Source organism: Quercus robur, chromosome 10 (assembly GCF_932294415.1).
Source record: "Quercus robur chromosome 10, dhQueRobu3.1, whole genome shotgun sequence".
NCBI lineage: Eukaryota > Viridiplantae > Streptophyta > Magnoliopsida > Fagales > Fagaceae > Quercus > Quercus robur.
This window is the reverse complement of record NC_065543.1, coordinates 53417572-53435209: the sequence shown is the minus strand read 5'-3', so window position 1 is coordinate 53435209 and position 17638 is coordinate 53417572. Positions and strand designations below refer to the sequence as shown.

General features: G+C 42.2%; 1 protein-coding gene across 1 annotated transcript; it reads right to left on the bottom strand.

Moving 5' to 3' along the window:
• Positions 1-1632: 1632 nt before the first annotated feature.
• On the bottom strand, positions 1633-4614 carry LOC126704347 (uncharacterized). Its single transcript, XM_050403338.1, has 2 exons — positions 3429-4614; positions 1633-1661 (listed from the first exon to the last, which is right to left on the bottom strand). The coding sequence occupies exons 1-2, from the start codon at positions 4612-4614 to the stop codon at positions 1633-1635; spliced, it is 1215 nt and encodes a 404-aa protein (XP_050259295.1).
• Between the last annotated feature and the right edge of the window lie 13024 nt (positions 4615-17638).

Below are 17638 nucleotides of genomic sequence, written 5' to 3'. Positions count from 1 at the left end.
ACCAATTCCATTTCGCCGAGGAAGGAGAGGTGTCGGTCAGGCCAGTAGAGCTCTCGGACTCTAATTCAGATTTAGACCGCGCCTCGGCAGCCCCTGATCTTGGTTTGGTAATTGCACAAGTTGATACCAGCCAAGAGATCAAGGAAGAAGGAATGGATCTGAAACCAAGGTCTGGTCTCAGGGGCCTCCTTTCCAACAGGAACAAGGGGCAGTCCTCCAAGGATGTCCCGAAGGAACAGCCTACCTCCAAGGCTCCTCCTCCTCCTCCTCTTCCTCCCACATCGGATGCGACACTACAGCCTATGCCCAATTTGAGGCGAAAAAGACCTGTGGAAGAATTGGAGGAGGGCAAGATTGGCCGCGAAAAGGCCAAACCCCAGAAGAAAGGCAAGAGACTAAAGAGCCTAAGGAGAAGAGGACCAGGTCCGTTGATAGCCGAGATGAGGCGGCTATTCGGAGTGAGCAACGGACATGGTCACCACGGCTCAAATTGGACGGCGCTCCAATTTCTTGGGATGTGACCCTGTGGGAATCCCAACGAGGGCAGGCGTCATTCTTGGCTGAGGCCCTGCAGTAGCCTCTTCTTTTGCCTCGCGATATGGAGGGTCTCCGGGCTACTCGGCAACCAGACCTTTTCATGTCGCTGAAGAGGGACATGGCTATGGTAAGTGAAGGCTTCTCCTACCTAGTTTTCTTATTACGTATCTATTTATTCGTCATTCTCTTTTAATTAGGCCTTTAATTTTCTGGCGCAGGTCACTCAACAAATCTTTGTTACTGAGAAATGGGCCAAGAAGGCTCGTGAGGACCTCCACAGTGAAGCTCAGTCCTGCTGTGCTGCCGAGAAGACTGTTGGCGACCTCAGGCAGGAAAATGATCGCCTGAGTAGTGAAGTAAAGGAGGCAAAAAAGGGTCGTGCGAGCGAGGAGGCCAGCCTTAAAAACGCCACTAAGCAGGCTGAGGATCTATGCCAACAGTTCCGCCAGTCCGAGGAAAAACTCGTGACAGAGAAGCAGGCGGTTTCAAATCTCAAGGCCGAGCTTGCAAAGGTCAAGGAGGAGGCCTGCCTAGCCAGGGAGGCGGCCGAGAAAGCAGTGGCGACCTCATATGATCACGGAGTCAGGGACACTGAGATCAGGCTGACCGAGGAGGTGGCCGCTGTATGCAGAGATTACATCACCATGTCTTAGGGTGTAGCCTTGGATCGGGCAGCAGTCCCAGTAGACTCCGATCTCTGGAAAGTTGAGAATATCTTTTTCCCGGAGGATATTCGTGAGATTCCCGACGTGGTTGCCCCTGAAGAGCCTCTCCCAACGAAGGCTTTAGCCTCGGACTCCCCTATGCCTGAAGTTGAGGATGTGCAGCCGGCTATGAAGGACAAGTTGCCCGAGGACAGTCTTTCAATCAGAGAGGTTGTTGCACAGGCTAAGGAGGCTGTTCCGGGACCCCAGGCAGCAGATGATCAACCTGGGCCTACTCAAGGTTCGGACTTAGGAAAGTAGTGTAGGATTTTATTTGTTTTACCCTTCATATTTTGTTCTGTTAATGTTTGTAAAAGGATCGCTTTTGGATTTTAATGAAAGGTGTCGTTTTCCTTTAAATCTTGTTGTTTTACTTTCTCTTCTGTTTTCATCATGAATGGATGTCTATTCTGCCATTAACTGTTAAAAACCAAGCATGAGTGAATGGATATGTAGAAAATGATAGTCGATAATTAGACAAGATGGCTTCGAGGTTAATTTCCCCCTAGTCTATGGTCCGAGGAGGCAAGCAGGACTTGGGTTCTGTTTAACACTTAGTGAAAATTACTGCGAGGTTAATTTCCCCCAAGTCTGTGGTCCAAGGAGCCAGGCAGGACTTGGGTTCTGTTTAACACTTAGTGAAAATAGTTTCGAGGTTAATTTCCCCCAAGTCTGTGGTCTGATGAGCCAGACAGGACTTGGGTTCTGTTTAACACTTAGTGAAAATGATTACGAGGTTAATTTCCCCCAAGTCTGTGGTCCGAGGAGCCAGGCAAGACTTGGGTTCTATTTAACACTTAGTGAAAATGACTGCGAGGTTAATTTCCCCCAAGTCTGTGGTCCGAGGAGCCAGGCAGGACTTGGGTTCTGTTTAACACTTAGTGAAAATAGTTTCGAGGTTAATTTCCCCCAAGTCTGTGGTTCGAGGAGCCAGGCAGGACTTAGGTTATGTTTAACACTTAGTGAAAATGACTGCGAGGTTAATTTCCCCTAAGTTTGTGGTCCGAGGAGTCAGGCAGGACTTGGGTTCTGTTTAACACTTAGTGAAAATAGCTTCGAGGTTAATTTCCCCCAAGTCTGTGGTCCGAGGAGTCAGGCAGGACTTGGGTTCTGTTTAACACTTAGCCCAAGTAGCCATGCAGTAATGTGGTGTCAAGAATTATGTCTTTCATTAATAACAATACATTTTCAAGTTATTTACATTCCAAGGGCGTGGCATTACATGTTCATCCAAATCTTCCAAAAAGTAGGCTCCTATGCCGGCTATGGAAGTGATACGGTATAGGCCTTCCCAGTTTGGTCCGAGTTTTCCCCATGCAGGATTTCTCGCGGTGCCCAGGACCTTCCTCAGTACTAGATCCCCGGGCACCAATGGCCTTGACTTCACCTTGGCGTCATAACCCTGCTTGAGCTTTTACTGATAGTATGCTAGGTGGACCACTGCACTTTCCCTTCTTTCTTCGATGAGGTCCAAGCTTTTTTCCAGAAGTTTGTTATTAGCAATGGGGCAGAAGGCAGTAGTCCTCTGTGTTGGAAAGTTTATCTCCAGTGGAATGACAGCCTCGGCTCCGTAGGTCATTGAAAAGGGGGTTTCTCCCGTGGACCTGCGAGGTGTGATGCGGTATGTCCACAAGACATGGGCTAACTCTTCAACCCACCTCCCTTTCGCGTAGTCCAACCTCTTTTTCAGCCCATTCACTATGGTTTTATTGATGGCTTCCGCCTGTCCATTACCCTGTGGGTAAGCCGGTGTGGAGTATCGATTGATAATTCCCAGCTCATTACAGTATCTTCTGAAGGTTTTGCTGTCAAACTGGAGGCCGTTGCTCGAGATCAGGGTGTGTGGGGTCCCAAACCTAGTGATAATATTTTTCCAAACAAACTTCTTGACATCGACGTCCCTAATGTTTGCCAGTGCCTCAGCTTCGACCCACTTTGTGAAGTAATCGGTGCCGACAAGAAGAAATTTCTTGTTCCCTGCCGCTTTGGGGAATGGTCCTAGTATGTCTAGCCCCCATTGTGCGAATGGCCAAGGGTTGGACAGCAGGTTAAGTTCTCCGCCTGGCTGGTGTATGTTCGGGACGAACCTTTAGCACTGGTCGCACTTCTTGACATATTCCAGAGCCTCTTTATGCATGCTCGGCCACCAGTAACGCAACGTTATGGCCCTATGGGACAGGGACCTACCCCCCGTATGACTTCCGCAAATTCCTTCGTGTAACTCTTCCAGGATGAATTCAGTAGCCTCTGGGTGCACACACAGCAGGTATGGCCCTGAGAACGAGCGTCTGTAAAGTTTGGAGTCCTCGGACAACCAGAATCGAGAAGCTTTCCTCCTGATTTTGTCGGCCTCAACCTTATCGTCTGGTAAGGTGTCGTGCTTTAAGAACAGCACCAGAGGATCCATCCAGCTAGGTCCTGCCCTGACGTTGTGTACCCGAATTCTGTTGGCCTTCTCTGTTGTTGGGCGGTAGAGATCTTCTACTAAAATAACCCGAGGAAGTGGCTGAGCCGAGGAAGTGGCCAGCGTTGCAAGAGAATCAGCATGGGTGTTCCCGCTCCTGGGTACATGCGTTAAACGAAAGTGATAGAAATGGGTCTGCAGGTGCTTAGCCCAGACTAGATACTCTTGCATTCTTTCATCCTTTGCCTCCAAATCCCCGTTTACTTGTCCCACGATGAGTCTCGAATTCGAGAACATGTTTACGAATTTTCCACCCAATTTCTGGATCATTAACATTCCCTCCAATAGCGCCTCATACTCGGCTTCGTTATTCGTGGCTGAGAATCCGAGCCTCAAAGACTTTTCTATGGTTATCCCTTCGGGAGAGACCAGAACGAGTCCCACCCCTGAGACCCTTTGGTTCGCTACACCGTCGATGTGTGCTTTCCACCAATTGTGTTCATACTGAGAGACTGCGCTGATTAATTTCTCATTAGCACTTAGTGATCCCGACACTTCCTTTCCTTCTAGTGTGGGCTTCGCAAATTCAGCTACTAGATCGGCAAGGACCTGACCTTTTACAGCGGTGTGAGGCATGTATCTAATGTCGAAAGTTCCCAAAATCATTCCCCATTTTGCAATTCTGCCTGTGCAGTTGGCGCTGCGGAGGACAGACTTCAACGGAAGTTGAGTTAGCACAACTACAGTATGTGCCTGAAAATAGTAGGGGAGCTTTTGCGTGGCTTGTACGATGGCCAAGATAGCTTTTTCGAGGGGGAGATACCGGGTCTCTGCCTCCTGCAGTGATTTGCTCACGTAATAGACGGGTCGCTGCGTGCCGTTGTCTTCTCGGATTAGCACTAAGCTCACTGCATGAGAGGCTACTGCGATGTAGGCGAACAACACCTCGTTGGCATCGGGACTGGACATAATCGGGGGTCAGGCGAGGTATTCCTTGAGCTGTTGGAAAGCTAAAGCACACTCCTCAGTCCACTCGAAGCCCCTCCACTTGTGCAATAGGAGGAAGAAAGGCCTGCATCTGTCTGCTGAGCAGGAGATGAAACGGTTTAAAGCAGCTATCATGCCGGTGAGCTTCTGGACCTCTTTGGGATTCCGAGGAGGCTGCAAGCTATAAATGGCTCTTATTTGGTCAGGTTAACTTCTATACCTCTGTGGGTCACCATATAGCCTATGAATTTTCCTGATCCCACCCCAAATGAACATTTGGATGCGTTCAGTCATAGCTTGTACTTTCTCAGAATTTGAAAGACATCGCCGAGGTCTCTGATGTGGTCGGCCACCAATTTGCTTTTTACCACCATGTCATCTATATACACTTCAACGCTCTTACCCATCTGCTGTTCAAACATCCTAGTCATCATCATTTGATAGGTCGACCCGGCATTCTTCAAGCCGAAGGACATCACCTTATAATGATAGTTTCCAACTGGGGTGACAAAAGCAGTTTTTTCTTGGTCTTCGGCAGCTAGGGATATCTGATGGTAGCCCTGGAAGGCGTCCAAAAAACTCATTCGGGGGTGTCCGATAGTCGAATCTACCAATCGGTCTATCCGTGGCATGGGGAAGGGATCCTTCGGGTTGGCCTTGTTTAGGTCCGTGAAGTCTATGCAGACCCGCCATTTCCAGCTCTTCTTTTTTACCACGACTGTGTTAGCTAGCCATTCGGGGTAGATACTTCTTTGATAGCCCCTGCTTTCTTCAATTTTGCGACCTCTTCTCTCACAGTATGTTCTTTTGACGGTCGCCGAGGAGGTTGCTTCTTAGGCGTTATAGCCGGGTTAACATTAAGGTGATGGCAGATGAGATCTGGGTCAACCCTGGGGGCCTCATAGGGATCCCAGGCGAATACGTCCACATTCCGCCGGAGAAAATCAATTAGTATTGACTTCTCCTGGGGTGGTAATTCTGAGCCGATCTGAAAAGACCTCTCAAGGTCTGATCCGACGAGTACTTTCTCCAGATCCTCACAGCACACCTCCATGGCTGGTCCTCCACCACCTGCAGTTGGGACCGGGGTCATTAATTGCTATAAGTCGTTCTCGGCTGAGGTGGAAGGTTCACTATTTGGTCGTCATGAGATTGCCGACACCATGCATTGCCTAGCCATTCCTTGGTTCCCAACGACTTCTTTCACTCGCCCTCCTGACAGATACTTCACTTTTTGGTGTAAAGTCGATGACACAGCCCCTAGCGCATGAAGCCATGGTCGGGCCACGATGGCCGTGTAGGGGGAATAAGCATCGACTACAATGAAGTCTACCTCCACCACGTCTGAATCTGTTTGTACAGGCAGCCTAATCATGCCTTTGGGGGTGACGGTTTTTCCTTCAAAACTGACCAAAGGGTAGTTGTATGCCGACAAGTCTTTTGGCTTTAAGTTCAATCCTTTATACAAGTCAGGATACATTACTTCCACAGCGCTGCCTTGATCAACCAGCACTCTTTTCACGTCATAACCTCCAATTCTGAGCGTGACGACTAGGGCATCATCGTGGGGTTGGAGGGTTCCTTGTTTGTCCTCATCCGAGAACCCGATTAAGGGCGAGGCAATTACTCTAGCTCTCTTGGATTCCCTATTGTCCGGCTCAGTCGGGAATCTGCCCACTGACATTACTCTGGAAGGGCTAGAACCAGTCCTTTCAGGTGCGGCGAGAATGACATTTATAGTGCCCAGGGATGGCCTCAATGTACTTTGTCTGGCTTCAATATTTGACTGTTCTTGCCATCCTTCAGGGCGATGTAACAGATGCCTCAACTTCCCTTCCCGGACAAGCCGATCCAAATGGTTTCTTAGATTCCTGCAATCATCGGTGGTGTGACCTGGCTCTTAGTGGTACGCGCAATACAGATTCTGATTACGTCTCGAGGCGTCACCTGCCATCCTATTCGGTCATTGAAAGAACGGTTCACCCTTCACCTTCTTTAGGATCTTGTGTAGTGGCTCTCGGAATACAGCATGGACCGCTATTGCCCCTGTGGAATCAGACTATCCCAAGTAATCTCTTCTCGGCCTATTATTGTTGATAATGCGGTCCGACCTGAAGTCCCTCCTCTCTTGAGGGACAACCTTAGCTTTGCCCTTCCCCATCTGCTGGTCTTCCTCAACCCTTTTGTACTTATCAATTATGTCCATAAGTTGGCGCACGTTGGTGACTGGCTTCCCAGTGAGGGACTTTTTTAAGCCATGCTCTGTCAGCAGGCCCCTTTTGAATGTACTACTGGCGACGTCATCGTAATTTCCTTCTATCTCATTATACATTTTCCAGTATCTGTCTGAGTAGGCCTTCAGTGTTTCCCCTTCCCGCATGGACAAGGATAGGAGGGAGTCTAGGAATCGAGGGACTCTACTGCTGGTAATGAAACGGGAACCAAAAGCCTGTGTCAGCTGTTTAAAGGAATCTATGGAATTTGGCTTAAGGGCGTCAAACCACCTCATCGCCATGGGTCCCAAGCTGGACGGGAACACCTTACACATTAACGCCTCATCCCTGGAATGGATGGCCATCCTCTGATTAAACTGACTTACATGCTCTACTAGATCTGTCCGACCATTGTATATAGCAAAGGTTGGTTGATGGAACCGCCGAGGAAGCTCTGCCCTTTCTATTCTACACGTGAAAGGCGACTGGGAGATGCGATCCAGGGCCTTACTCATAGCATCGTTAGCTAGGCCTTGATATGATGGGCTTTTGCGACCGCGTTTGCGAGGTTGCTCTTCCTCATAGGAGAAAGTCTCGCTGGGAGGGGTTCTTGATCTCCGCCTATACTCATTATCCTCCTCACTGCTAGTGTCTGAGCCGGGTGAAGGAAGTTTTCGCTTTGCTCGGCTCAGCTTTTTCTTTAAGTCATCGATTTCTCGCTGTAAGGCTTTGCAATTATCTCGCTTACGGGACGCATGATCTTTTCCTTTCGAGCGACTTCTGCTCGTGTGGGAGGTGTTCACACTGCCCTCTCGCTGTATGTCCTGATTTTTCTCCCGTTGGAGATTCAAAAAGTTGTCTTGTCGTTGGGAATCTATACGTCCGGTTTGACGTGGACCTGATCCTTCCATTTCTTACAGTTTCACTTGTCGAGACACAAGTTCTTCCCACAGACGGCGCCAATTGTAGGGTCAGTTTTTGGGGCCCAGGCCCAGCAAGTAAGTGGTTCTAGCCCAAAGGACCCTAGACAATGAATTTATAGAGAGTGGGTTACAGAACTAAGGCTGGACGAAGTGAACGTTAGTTAATTGTATGTCATGCAACAGATTGAACGTAAGAAAATCTTCTTTATGTCCACAGGATACTCAGTCCGAGGAGACGTATGAGCGCACCTCTTGTTATGATTAAAGACTACAGAATTCTTTTCTCTCTTTTCTTCTTAATTTCTCTCTAAATTTCCAATCCCTTTTTCATGGGGATTTCCTTCTCTTATATAGTCTCCTTAGATTGATAAGAACCTTACACTTGTTAACCATCTGGACCCTCACTTGGGTGCCTGTCCCATCGGACATCCACCTTATCTTTCTGTGAGTTGCATTGGCCAATGTAACACTGTTCGCCTGTCTTCTCCACATTAATGCGGCTGGGATAGTAGCTTCCTTGCATTTAATGCAGTAGTTGTGGCTGCCCCTTGGACGTCTTATCTTTTCTTCCTCCTTCCTGCTTTTTGGGACTTATCCTTATTACCAATATTTGTTTGGAATGACTCCTTATTATGGATAGGGTGCACGTTAGGCTTGTATTTGGCGCGTCCGAGGAGACACTCCTCCTCGGACGTCTCCTTTAAATAAGTTTGGACTTATTAGGGTTGGGCTAGCATTTGTTTTGGCGGCCCATTTCTCCCTTTGGTCGTAGTTGGACTCTGTATAGGGCCCAAGGCCCATTGTTTGACTTGGGAATTTTACCCTTACAAAAATAATTTGGTCTAAGTCAGATATCACATCATCACTCTGTTAGATCACAAAAAGTATAAACTAACGGACATAGACGGAATGATGATAAGTAAAATGTTTTGCAAAGTTTAAGAATAAAAAATGAACTTTTATGAAAATTTAAGGATGAAAACGATGTTTTACCCAAAAATATATATTCTACTTTAGGTACCTTATAGTCTCAAACATAATTGACAATATTTCAGGTAAGTAATTTAGAGCATAATTTAGGCATAAGATTGTTGTGATAAACAACTAGTAGCTTAGGTTTTTTTTTTTGTTGTTGGAATAATTCGATATTTACTATAAACAAAAAAAAAAAATGGAGAATTTAAACATAAATGTCTCAATTTGAAATGCTAAGAAGTATCAGTTAAAGTACTAGTTAAATTAGAAAGTTAGTTTATCTAATTTAAGAAAAACACAATCTCTCTCTAATACCTTTTTTTTTTTTTTTTTTGTTCTTTTTGATAATTCAAATAGTTATAATGATTTAAACTTAGATGCTCTGTTGAAAATTTCCAAATTGAATTACATGACTTTTGATAGATTTTTTTTTTCTTTTTAATAATAAACTTGAATATTTTTGTAAAAAACGCCATGAAATATCAATTGAGTTAGAAGATTCTTGATTACTTTAGAGTTAATCTCAAATTCCGTTCTTTCTTTTTTCATTTCTTTTCTTATCTTAGAATTAACCAAATGTTTTTCTCTCAAGAATTGTCTAGAGAAATATTGCTCATGGTAAGGGCAAAAAGTTAATGTGGAGAAATTTGGAATTTTTCCCTCTAAGGGCAAATAAACTCATGCTGGGGTCTCAATAGGCTTCTGCCCAATACAAAATACCTGGGCGTTCCACTTTTCTTCACTTCCAATAGATGCAAAGATCTCCAACCAGTGAAGGAAAAATTGGAAAATAAGTTGAGTGGATGGAAAAGTAAGAACCTATCATGGATAGGGAGAGCCGCCCTTATCAAGTCAGTTGCTCAGACCATTCCAGCCTATCACATGTCAACCATCCAAATCCCAAAAATTCTATGTAAGCAATTGGATGTAGTGTAAAACGGTTCTGGTGGAACCCAAAATCAAGAGAGAGACACTACTTGACTCCAATGGCGTGATTGTCCGAGATGTTGGCCACAGAAGGAAGGAGGTTTGGGCTTTAGGAAGGCATGGGATTTCAATCAAGCTCTTCTCTCCAAATTGGCTTGGTGGACACTGTCAGAAAAAAACTGTTGATAGTTTTTAGATCCCTTAAAAATAATTGATTTAACCTAGGTAATTAGCCAAGTTGTTATTTAGTCCAATTTAACAAGTCTAGGTTATCACAATAAAAAAGATCAAATCATGCAAAGCAACGGAAAATAAATAACACAAGATATGATCACCCAGGAAACCAAACCAGTAAAAACCTGGGGAGGATTTGACCTAGCTATCCTCAAGGTAAACTTGAATCCACTATCTTGAAAGAATCGAAGTTCATACAATAAGACTTACAAGCCCCCACGTTCGACTTCTTATTACTACCAACCAGTAGAACTTACTGACACGACCATGTGCAACCTCCGAATCCACGGACTCCTTCTTTCTTGGATTCACCACTAGATACAAGCACACCCGCTTGTGTTTTCTTTAAGCTTCAATGGCAGCAACCGAGTTGATCATCAAGGTATAGATAAATATTCTCCTTGAAAACCCTAAGTTTGTGTAAATGAAAACTCCTCTAGATCTCACAAGAGATTTACACAAACAGCAATATGAGCAACACTAAAACGTGGCTAGGATTTGCCTTTTATACTTAGGACAAATAAGAAACCCTAAAAACGTTTTAAAACAACTAGGGCTGAGTTGGAAAATTCTGCAGAAAAACATTCTGCCCGAGCTTCGATCGATCGAGCCTAAACTTCGATCGATCGAGCCAAGCCGAAATGCATTAATCTTTTCTACATTAAGCTCGATTCCAACTTTACATAAATGCACAACTTTGAGCAAGACTAAAACACATCTAAACACATTGTTTTGATCATGGTTTGCCAACAATACAAATTAGAGTTCTAAATACATAAAATCCTAAGTCTATAGAACCTAACAAACTCCCCTTTTGGCAATTCGTGACAAAACACAATTAGAAACTCAAAGTTTACAAAATAAAAAGCTCTTTAAAAAAATAATGCTCATAAAACAAATTCAATCCTAACTACTATCCCTTAGTTGCAAGTGTAGACAGTAGCTCAATTGAATCAACCTGTATATTTCCTGAAACACTAAACAAAATGCATAACCGCATGTGTGGAAACAATACAAGTAAACAAATTAAATTCGTGATTTCAAACAACACACAATAAAGACATATATCAATGAATAACTCATAAATATAAATCAATAAACAGTTTGAAACAAGAAACATATAAAGTACCAACAAAAAAAATACTCCCCTTAACATGAATATCCCATAAAAAACATGGCAAGAAAATACAAAGTGAAGCACCTAGATACAATCTAAACTCCACAAGCTCCAACCAAAGAAAAACTCTCCCCTTGAGAACAAAAACTTTACAAACTACTCCCCCTTTTTGTGATGGAATGCCAAAGAGCAAACAAAATCCTTCATCAAAAGGGAGGTGGTCTAAATTGCGCCAACTCCGCACACAAGGCACGGATCTCATCGATCATGTCCACCAAGATCTGTCCATGAGCCGCCTGAACGGTCAAGACATGATCCAACGTACGTCGAATGTCTGAATCATCCGAAGTAGTCAGTGGAGGAACATCAGGATCAGCAGCAGCACCCGATATCTCAGCAGCATCAGCACCTGTAAAAGAGGGAGGAGGGGGAACACCACTAGATGACGCACCTCTAGGATATGAAGGAGCAACTCTCAAGTGAGCAGGCCTCTGTCTAAGAAAGGTGGCACCTATGGGAGCAACTACATGCACAGGCTCACCAGACGGGAAACCATCTAGACCTAAAAAGAGCAAAATCCTATGAATGAAAATAGGATGAATAAGCGCATGCCCTATGGCAGAGCTCCTATGAACCTCGTTCAAAGAACGAAGGAACAAATGAGGAAAACTGACAGACGCTCCAGAAACAAAGGCATACAAAAACACACATTGCTCTAGAGGGATGGTGTCGAAGTGAGAAATAGGCCACAACGAATGACACGCTATCCTAAAGAAAAGATAGGCAGTCTCGGTAAGCTCAGCGAACGTGATCCAAGGATTAGAACCCCACTGGATAGATGACCCAGTAATGTATGACATGACAACATCTAATGAGGGTGACTCATCATAGGGATAGTCAGGCTCCCGAACAACCGGAACCCCAAGAGCCTCAACCACTACCCGAGGGATAATGGTGAACTCAATACCTCGTATCCAACTCCTAACAAGGGTGTTGGAATCATAGACGTGGTAAGAGAGGTTCAAGAAAAACTCTTTAATCAGGGCAGTCGGGGTGGATGATTTATCTCTAAGAGAGGCAACCAACCTCTAGACTCAAAATTAGCCCTAATGGCCGGATCAATCTCATCTAAAACTACAGCTCGCTCAGCCCATATCTTACGCTTCCTGTTCAAGGTATCAAAGGCCTCTCTACACTTGTCATTCCTAAACACTTCACTCCTAGAGGGAGACTCAGAGGAACTGGAAGGGGTCCTATGGGCTCTAGTTTTCCTAGGTATGGTGCTAGGATAAGGACCAAAATATAGAGCAAAAGAACAAAAACACAAAAGATAGAAACAAGGGCAGACTACAAGTTAGCACAAAAAAAAAATAGAACCAAAATCTATATGATGCATGAACAATTTAAATGGTATGATGCATGTTCTAATGCAGTGCAATTAAGTCCAAAAAGTTCAAATTCACAAAATTGGCTTGAACACAGAGGTATTAACACAAAAACCCCAAAATTTTGAAAACCACTTGATCAATTTGAAAGATATTGACAAATTGATCATTAGACATGATACAGTGCAAAAATTAACGACCAAATACATCAATTTAACAAGCCAATTTCATCAATTTAACCCAAATTGAACAAAATCCCCAATTCGGAACAATTTCAAACCCTAGAATTTCCAATTTTTCAAAAACCACAAAATTGATCAAATTAAACTACAAGAATCATGATAATACCATCCTAGAACAAAAACCCAATGATCAATTTCATCAAAAATGGTTTGAATCAACAACAACCCCAAAATATGAAAAGTGCCAAAATACCCAATGAATATGCATGAAAAATGCATGAAATCATGAAATAAAATGCAAAAGGAAGGGCAAAAAGGACTTACCGGCCTTGGAAGACAAAAACCTTGCAAAAATTTCGGAAGAAAACTACAAAAAATTCTTGGTGGAGCCTTAGCCAAGTCGGAGAGAGAGGAAAGTTTGAAAAACTTTTGAAAAAGTGCCTTTGAAAAAGACAATCTGACTTTTTAAAAAAAAACATGTTTCACAAGTTTCGATCGATCGAAAAACAGCCTCGATCGATCGAAACAGACAGAGACTTTAACAAAACATTTTGAAAAGATTTCGATCGATCGAAACAGACAGAGGCTCTCTCTAATATATTTAAAAAATTTCGATTGATCGAAAAACAGAATGGATCGATCGAAATGGGCAAAGGCTCACTAAATTTGAGGAAAAACACAGTTTTTTGAAAAACATTTAGAATCAACTCAAAACATTGAAATTTTAAGAACAAAATGCATGAGTATGTGATAATGTGATTTTCAAAAACAAAAGTTTTAAGCCCAAATTCCCCAAAAACAAAATTTCTTGCATTCTCCATAAATTTTCAAGCAACAAATTAATTTTGCACAAAATTCAAAGTATTTGCAAAGCATAGTTGGTCAGACCATAAACACACATAATAACATGTACAAAGTTTAGCAAAGAGTAACTCGTGTAGTATGTGCAACTAGCAAAAGTTTGAGATACATGTGAGGTGATATGTGAATAGCAATCAATCACAAAGTCTAAAAAATTCATTACAAAGAATTTAAAAGAGACTATCACCTAAAGAGTTACATCATATAACTCCCACATCTCCTAGATCATAAACTTGCAATCATATAAGTTTCTTGAATTTATGCCTCATAATATACATACCAATTTTAAGTCATGTGAGTTTGGCATCAAGCCTAATAGTACACACCAATTTTAAGTATTAAGCAATTTAAATCGAGGCTTCACCTTATGTTATTTTTGTGCATGTGCTACACTTTCTCGAGCACAAAATCTTATGATATGCACTAAGGTGTTTATGATTGGCTAGTGAACAGTGGTGAGATGGTTATTTATGCCTTTCTCTAAAAGTTCAAGTCCAACATTCAAAAACATGTGACTTCAAGATTAAGACAGAGTAATCAAAAACCATAAACATCTTTCCCACACAACATGCACTACAAAACTTCAACTAGTAAAGTGCAATAAGTAAGCTCATCAAAGCTAAACAAGGTACAAACGACATGTTATGTGAAAATAAATTGACCAACCTTGTTCTCAAAAACCAAGAAGAATAGTACAAAACAAAATTTGCTTCCTTTTTCTTCTCTTTTATATATATATATATATATATATATATATTAAAAAAAAAACACCTAAATGAAATGCATGAATGTTATGCAATGCAAATCCTAGAAAACAAAAAAAAACAAAAACAAAACCAAAGAACAATGGTCACAAAGGGTAGAGTAATGAAGCATAAAGACCATGTCAGAAAGACTCAATTAGTTCGAGTCTTTTGCATCCAAAACCTTTTAGATGCACCATGAGCATTAGAGTTCTTATTCACATGGGAATGATTACCAACTCTAGGATTAGAATAAATGTTTAAAGCCTTTACCAATTCACCAATAAGAACCATAGGATCTTGTGCTTGAGGTACAGGTACTTTTGGTTTATTTGCTCTCTTTGCAGCTTGCAGCTTGTAACAGTTTGGACGAATGTGTCCAGACTTTCCACAAAAGTGACAAACCCATGTAGGCTTATCATGTGTCTTGTCCTTAGATAGGGTAGGCTTCTTAGACTTAGACTCTTTCAGAACAACCCTAATGTTCCTAGATGGTGAAACTTCTATGGGTTTGACAACCTCACTCACAGGGGGTTTGACAGTTTCACTCACTATCTCACTCACAGAAGGTTCAGAAGAAGAAGATGAAGGAACAAACTTTATGGAAAGGGGAGCAGACACAGAGGTGCTTTCAACATAACCTAATCCAATTTTATCAGAAGAAGACTTTTGAACACTCAACATTTGATCAAGTTTAGAACTAGCAGATCTAGCAACAGTTAAATCAAGTTCCAAAGATTTAACTTTATCAAGCAAAAGCATATTCTCATTTTTCACATTATTCAAAAGTTCATCAGCATCAAACAGTTTAACAAGCAAATTCTTCTTATCAAGCTCAAGAGATTCAATTTTCTTCAGGCCAAGTTCAACATTCATAGCATCCTTTGCAGCAACTTTGCAAAGTTTATTATAGGCCTCTTGAAGATCTGCATCTTCAAAGAGTTTCCCATCAGAAGGGTTCTCTTCAACAGATATGCTCTCATTGACTACAGCAGTAGCGGTGAAAGCAATGAAGTTTCCATTCTCATCACAATCAAACTCATTATCAGAAACTTCACTATCACTAAGGGTTACAGCCATAGCCTTACCCTTAGACTTCAAATAGGTAGGACATTGAGATTTCATGTGTCCATACCCTTAACATCCAAAACACTGAGAGCCCAAAGAATTATTGGAAGATTGACCTACTTTTTCTCTAAGTTTATCATTATTGTTAACCTTAATGGGATCATGCTTCCTAAAGTTTCTAGGTTCAGCAGTGTTTGTGCCTCTTGCCTTTCTGTTACTATTCCTGAGAAAGTTTCTAAAGTTCTTGGCAAGGTAAGCAATCTCTGTAGCAGAGAGCTCATCATCAAATCCACCACCTTCAACATCATCAACTGACTTAAGAGCCATTGATTTGGATTTGGTAGTTTTGGGTAGATCCAACTCATAAGATTGAAGAGATCCAACAAGTTCATCAATAGGGATGGAGTCCACATCCTTGCTTTCAGTAATGGCAGTCACCTTGGGTCTAAAGTTTTCAATTAAAGATCTAAGAATCTTCCTAATAATTTTAGGTTGATCATAGATTTCACCCAAGTTAAAAGCAGAATTAACAATATCATTCAATTTAGCATAGAATTCATCAAAAGATTCATCATCAGACATCCTAATGCTTTCAAATTTAGAAGTCAATTGCTGCAATTTATTGATTTTGACAGTCTTTGTGCCTTCATGCATAGTCTGGAGGATATTCCAAGCAGTATGAGCAACCTCAACATTAGAAATTCTCTTAAATTCTTCCATAGAAACTGCGTTAAAGATCGCATTCATAGCCTTGCAATTAAACGCAACTACTTCTTTTTGAGAAATTTCCCACTCACTAATAGGAGTAGTGGGATTCTCCCATCCGTATTCAACGGAGTTCCACACTCTCTCATCAATAGATTTCAGGAATGCTTTCATCCTTACTTTCCAATAAGTATAATTATTCCCATCAAAGTGAGGAGGAATAACTAGAGAGTGTCCGTGTTCCATGACAGCAGGGGTCAAGGATCAGTTCAGTGATCAAAGGATCAACAACAAAAGAGCAACCCGCTCTGATACCACTTGATAGTTTTTAGACCCCTAAAAAACAATTGATTTAACCTAGGTAATTAGCCAAGTTGTTATTTAGTCCAATTTAATAAGTCTAGGTTATCACAATAACAAAGATCAAATCATGCAAAGCAGTGGAAAATAAATAACACAAGATATGATCACCCAGGAAACCAAACCAATAAAAACCTAGGGAGGATTTGACCTAGCTATCCTCAAGGTAAACTTGAATCCACTATCTTGAAAGAATCGAAGTTCATACAATAAGACTTACAAACCCCCACGCTCGGCTTCTTATTGCTACCAACCAGTAAAACTTACTGACACGACCACGTGCAACCTCCAAATCCACAGACTCCTTCTTTCTTGGATTCACCACCAGATACAAGCACACCCGCTTGTGTTTTCTTTAAGTTTCAATGGCAGCAACTGAGTTGATCATCAAGATATAGATAAATCTTCTCCTTGAAAACCCTAAGTTTGTGTAAAAGAAAACTCCTCTAGATCTTACAAGAGATTTACACAAACAGCAATATGAGCAACACTAAAACGTGGCTAGGGATTGCCTTTTATACTTAGGACAAATAAGAAACCCTAAAAATGTTTTAAAACAACTAGGGCTGAGTTGGAAAATTCTGTAAAAAAACATTCTGCCCGAACTTCAATCGATCGAGCCTAAGCTTCAATCGATCGAGCCAGGCCGAAATGCATTAATCTTTTCTGCATTAAGCTCAATTCCAACTTTACATAAATGCACAAATTTGAGCAAGACTAAAACACATCTAAACACATTGTTTTAATCATTGTTTGCCAACAAGACAAATTAGAGTTCTAAATACATAAAATCCTAAGTTTTTAGAACCTAACAACTTTCTTTGTGTTAAATTATTGAGAACAAAATATAAGGTGTACGGCACCGAGGTCCCAAGACCCAAATGGGCCCTGGGCTCAGGCCCAATGGCACGACCCCATCACTTTAAACTCTACTTGAAACTACCTTCACGAACTACGAGTTTTGAACCTCGACCCCTTACCGATGCTCAGCATAAATTTCCCGAACAAACAATGAAAGCTTGTCCGGACGTACCATAGGATGCTCGGCAATTCAGGAAACATCACTACCGAGTATATTAACCTGAGTTGGAACGAAGTTCCAAAGCCATAATCACTGCATTCCACTCTCACCTAAACATCCACTTACAACAGATAATATTGGACCTTCAATTGCACTAACAATGGCAGTAATCATGATCTCCCCACTAACTCAGAGCTATAAATAGGAGAAGCTGGGGAAGAAAGAGGGGTTCAGGGAAAAGAGAGAAAATACAGTCATTCAGGAAGAGAGAGAGGATATTACTTTGAGTCTC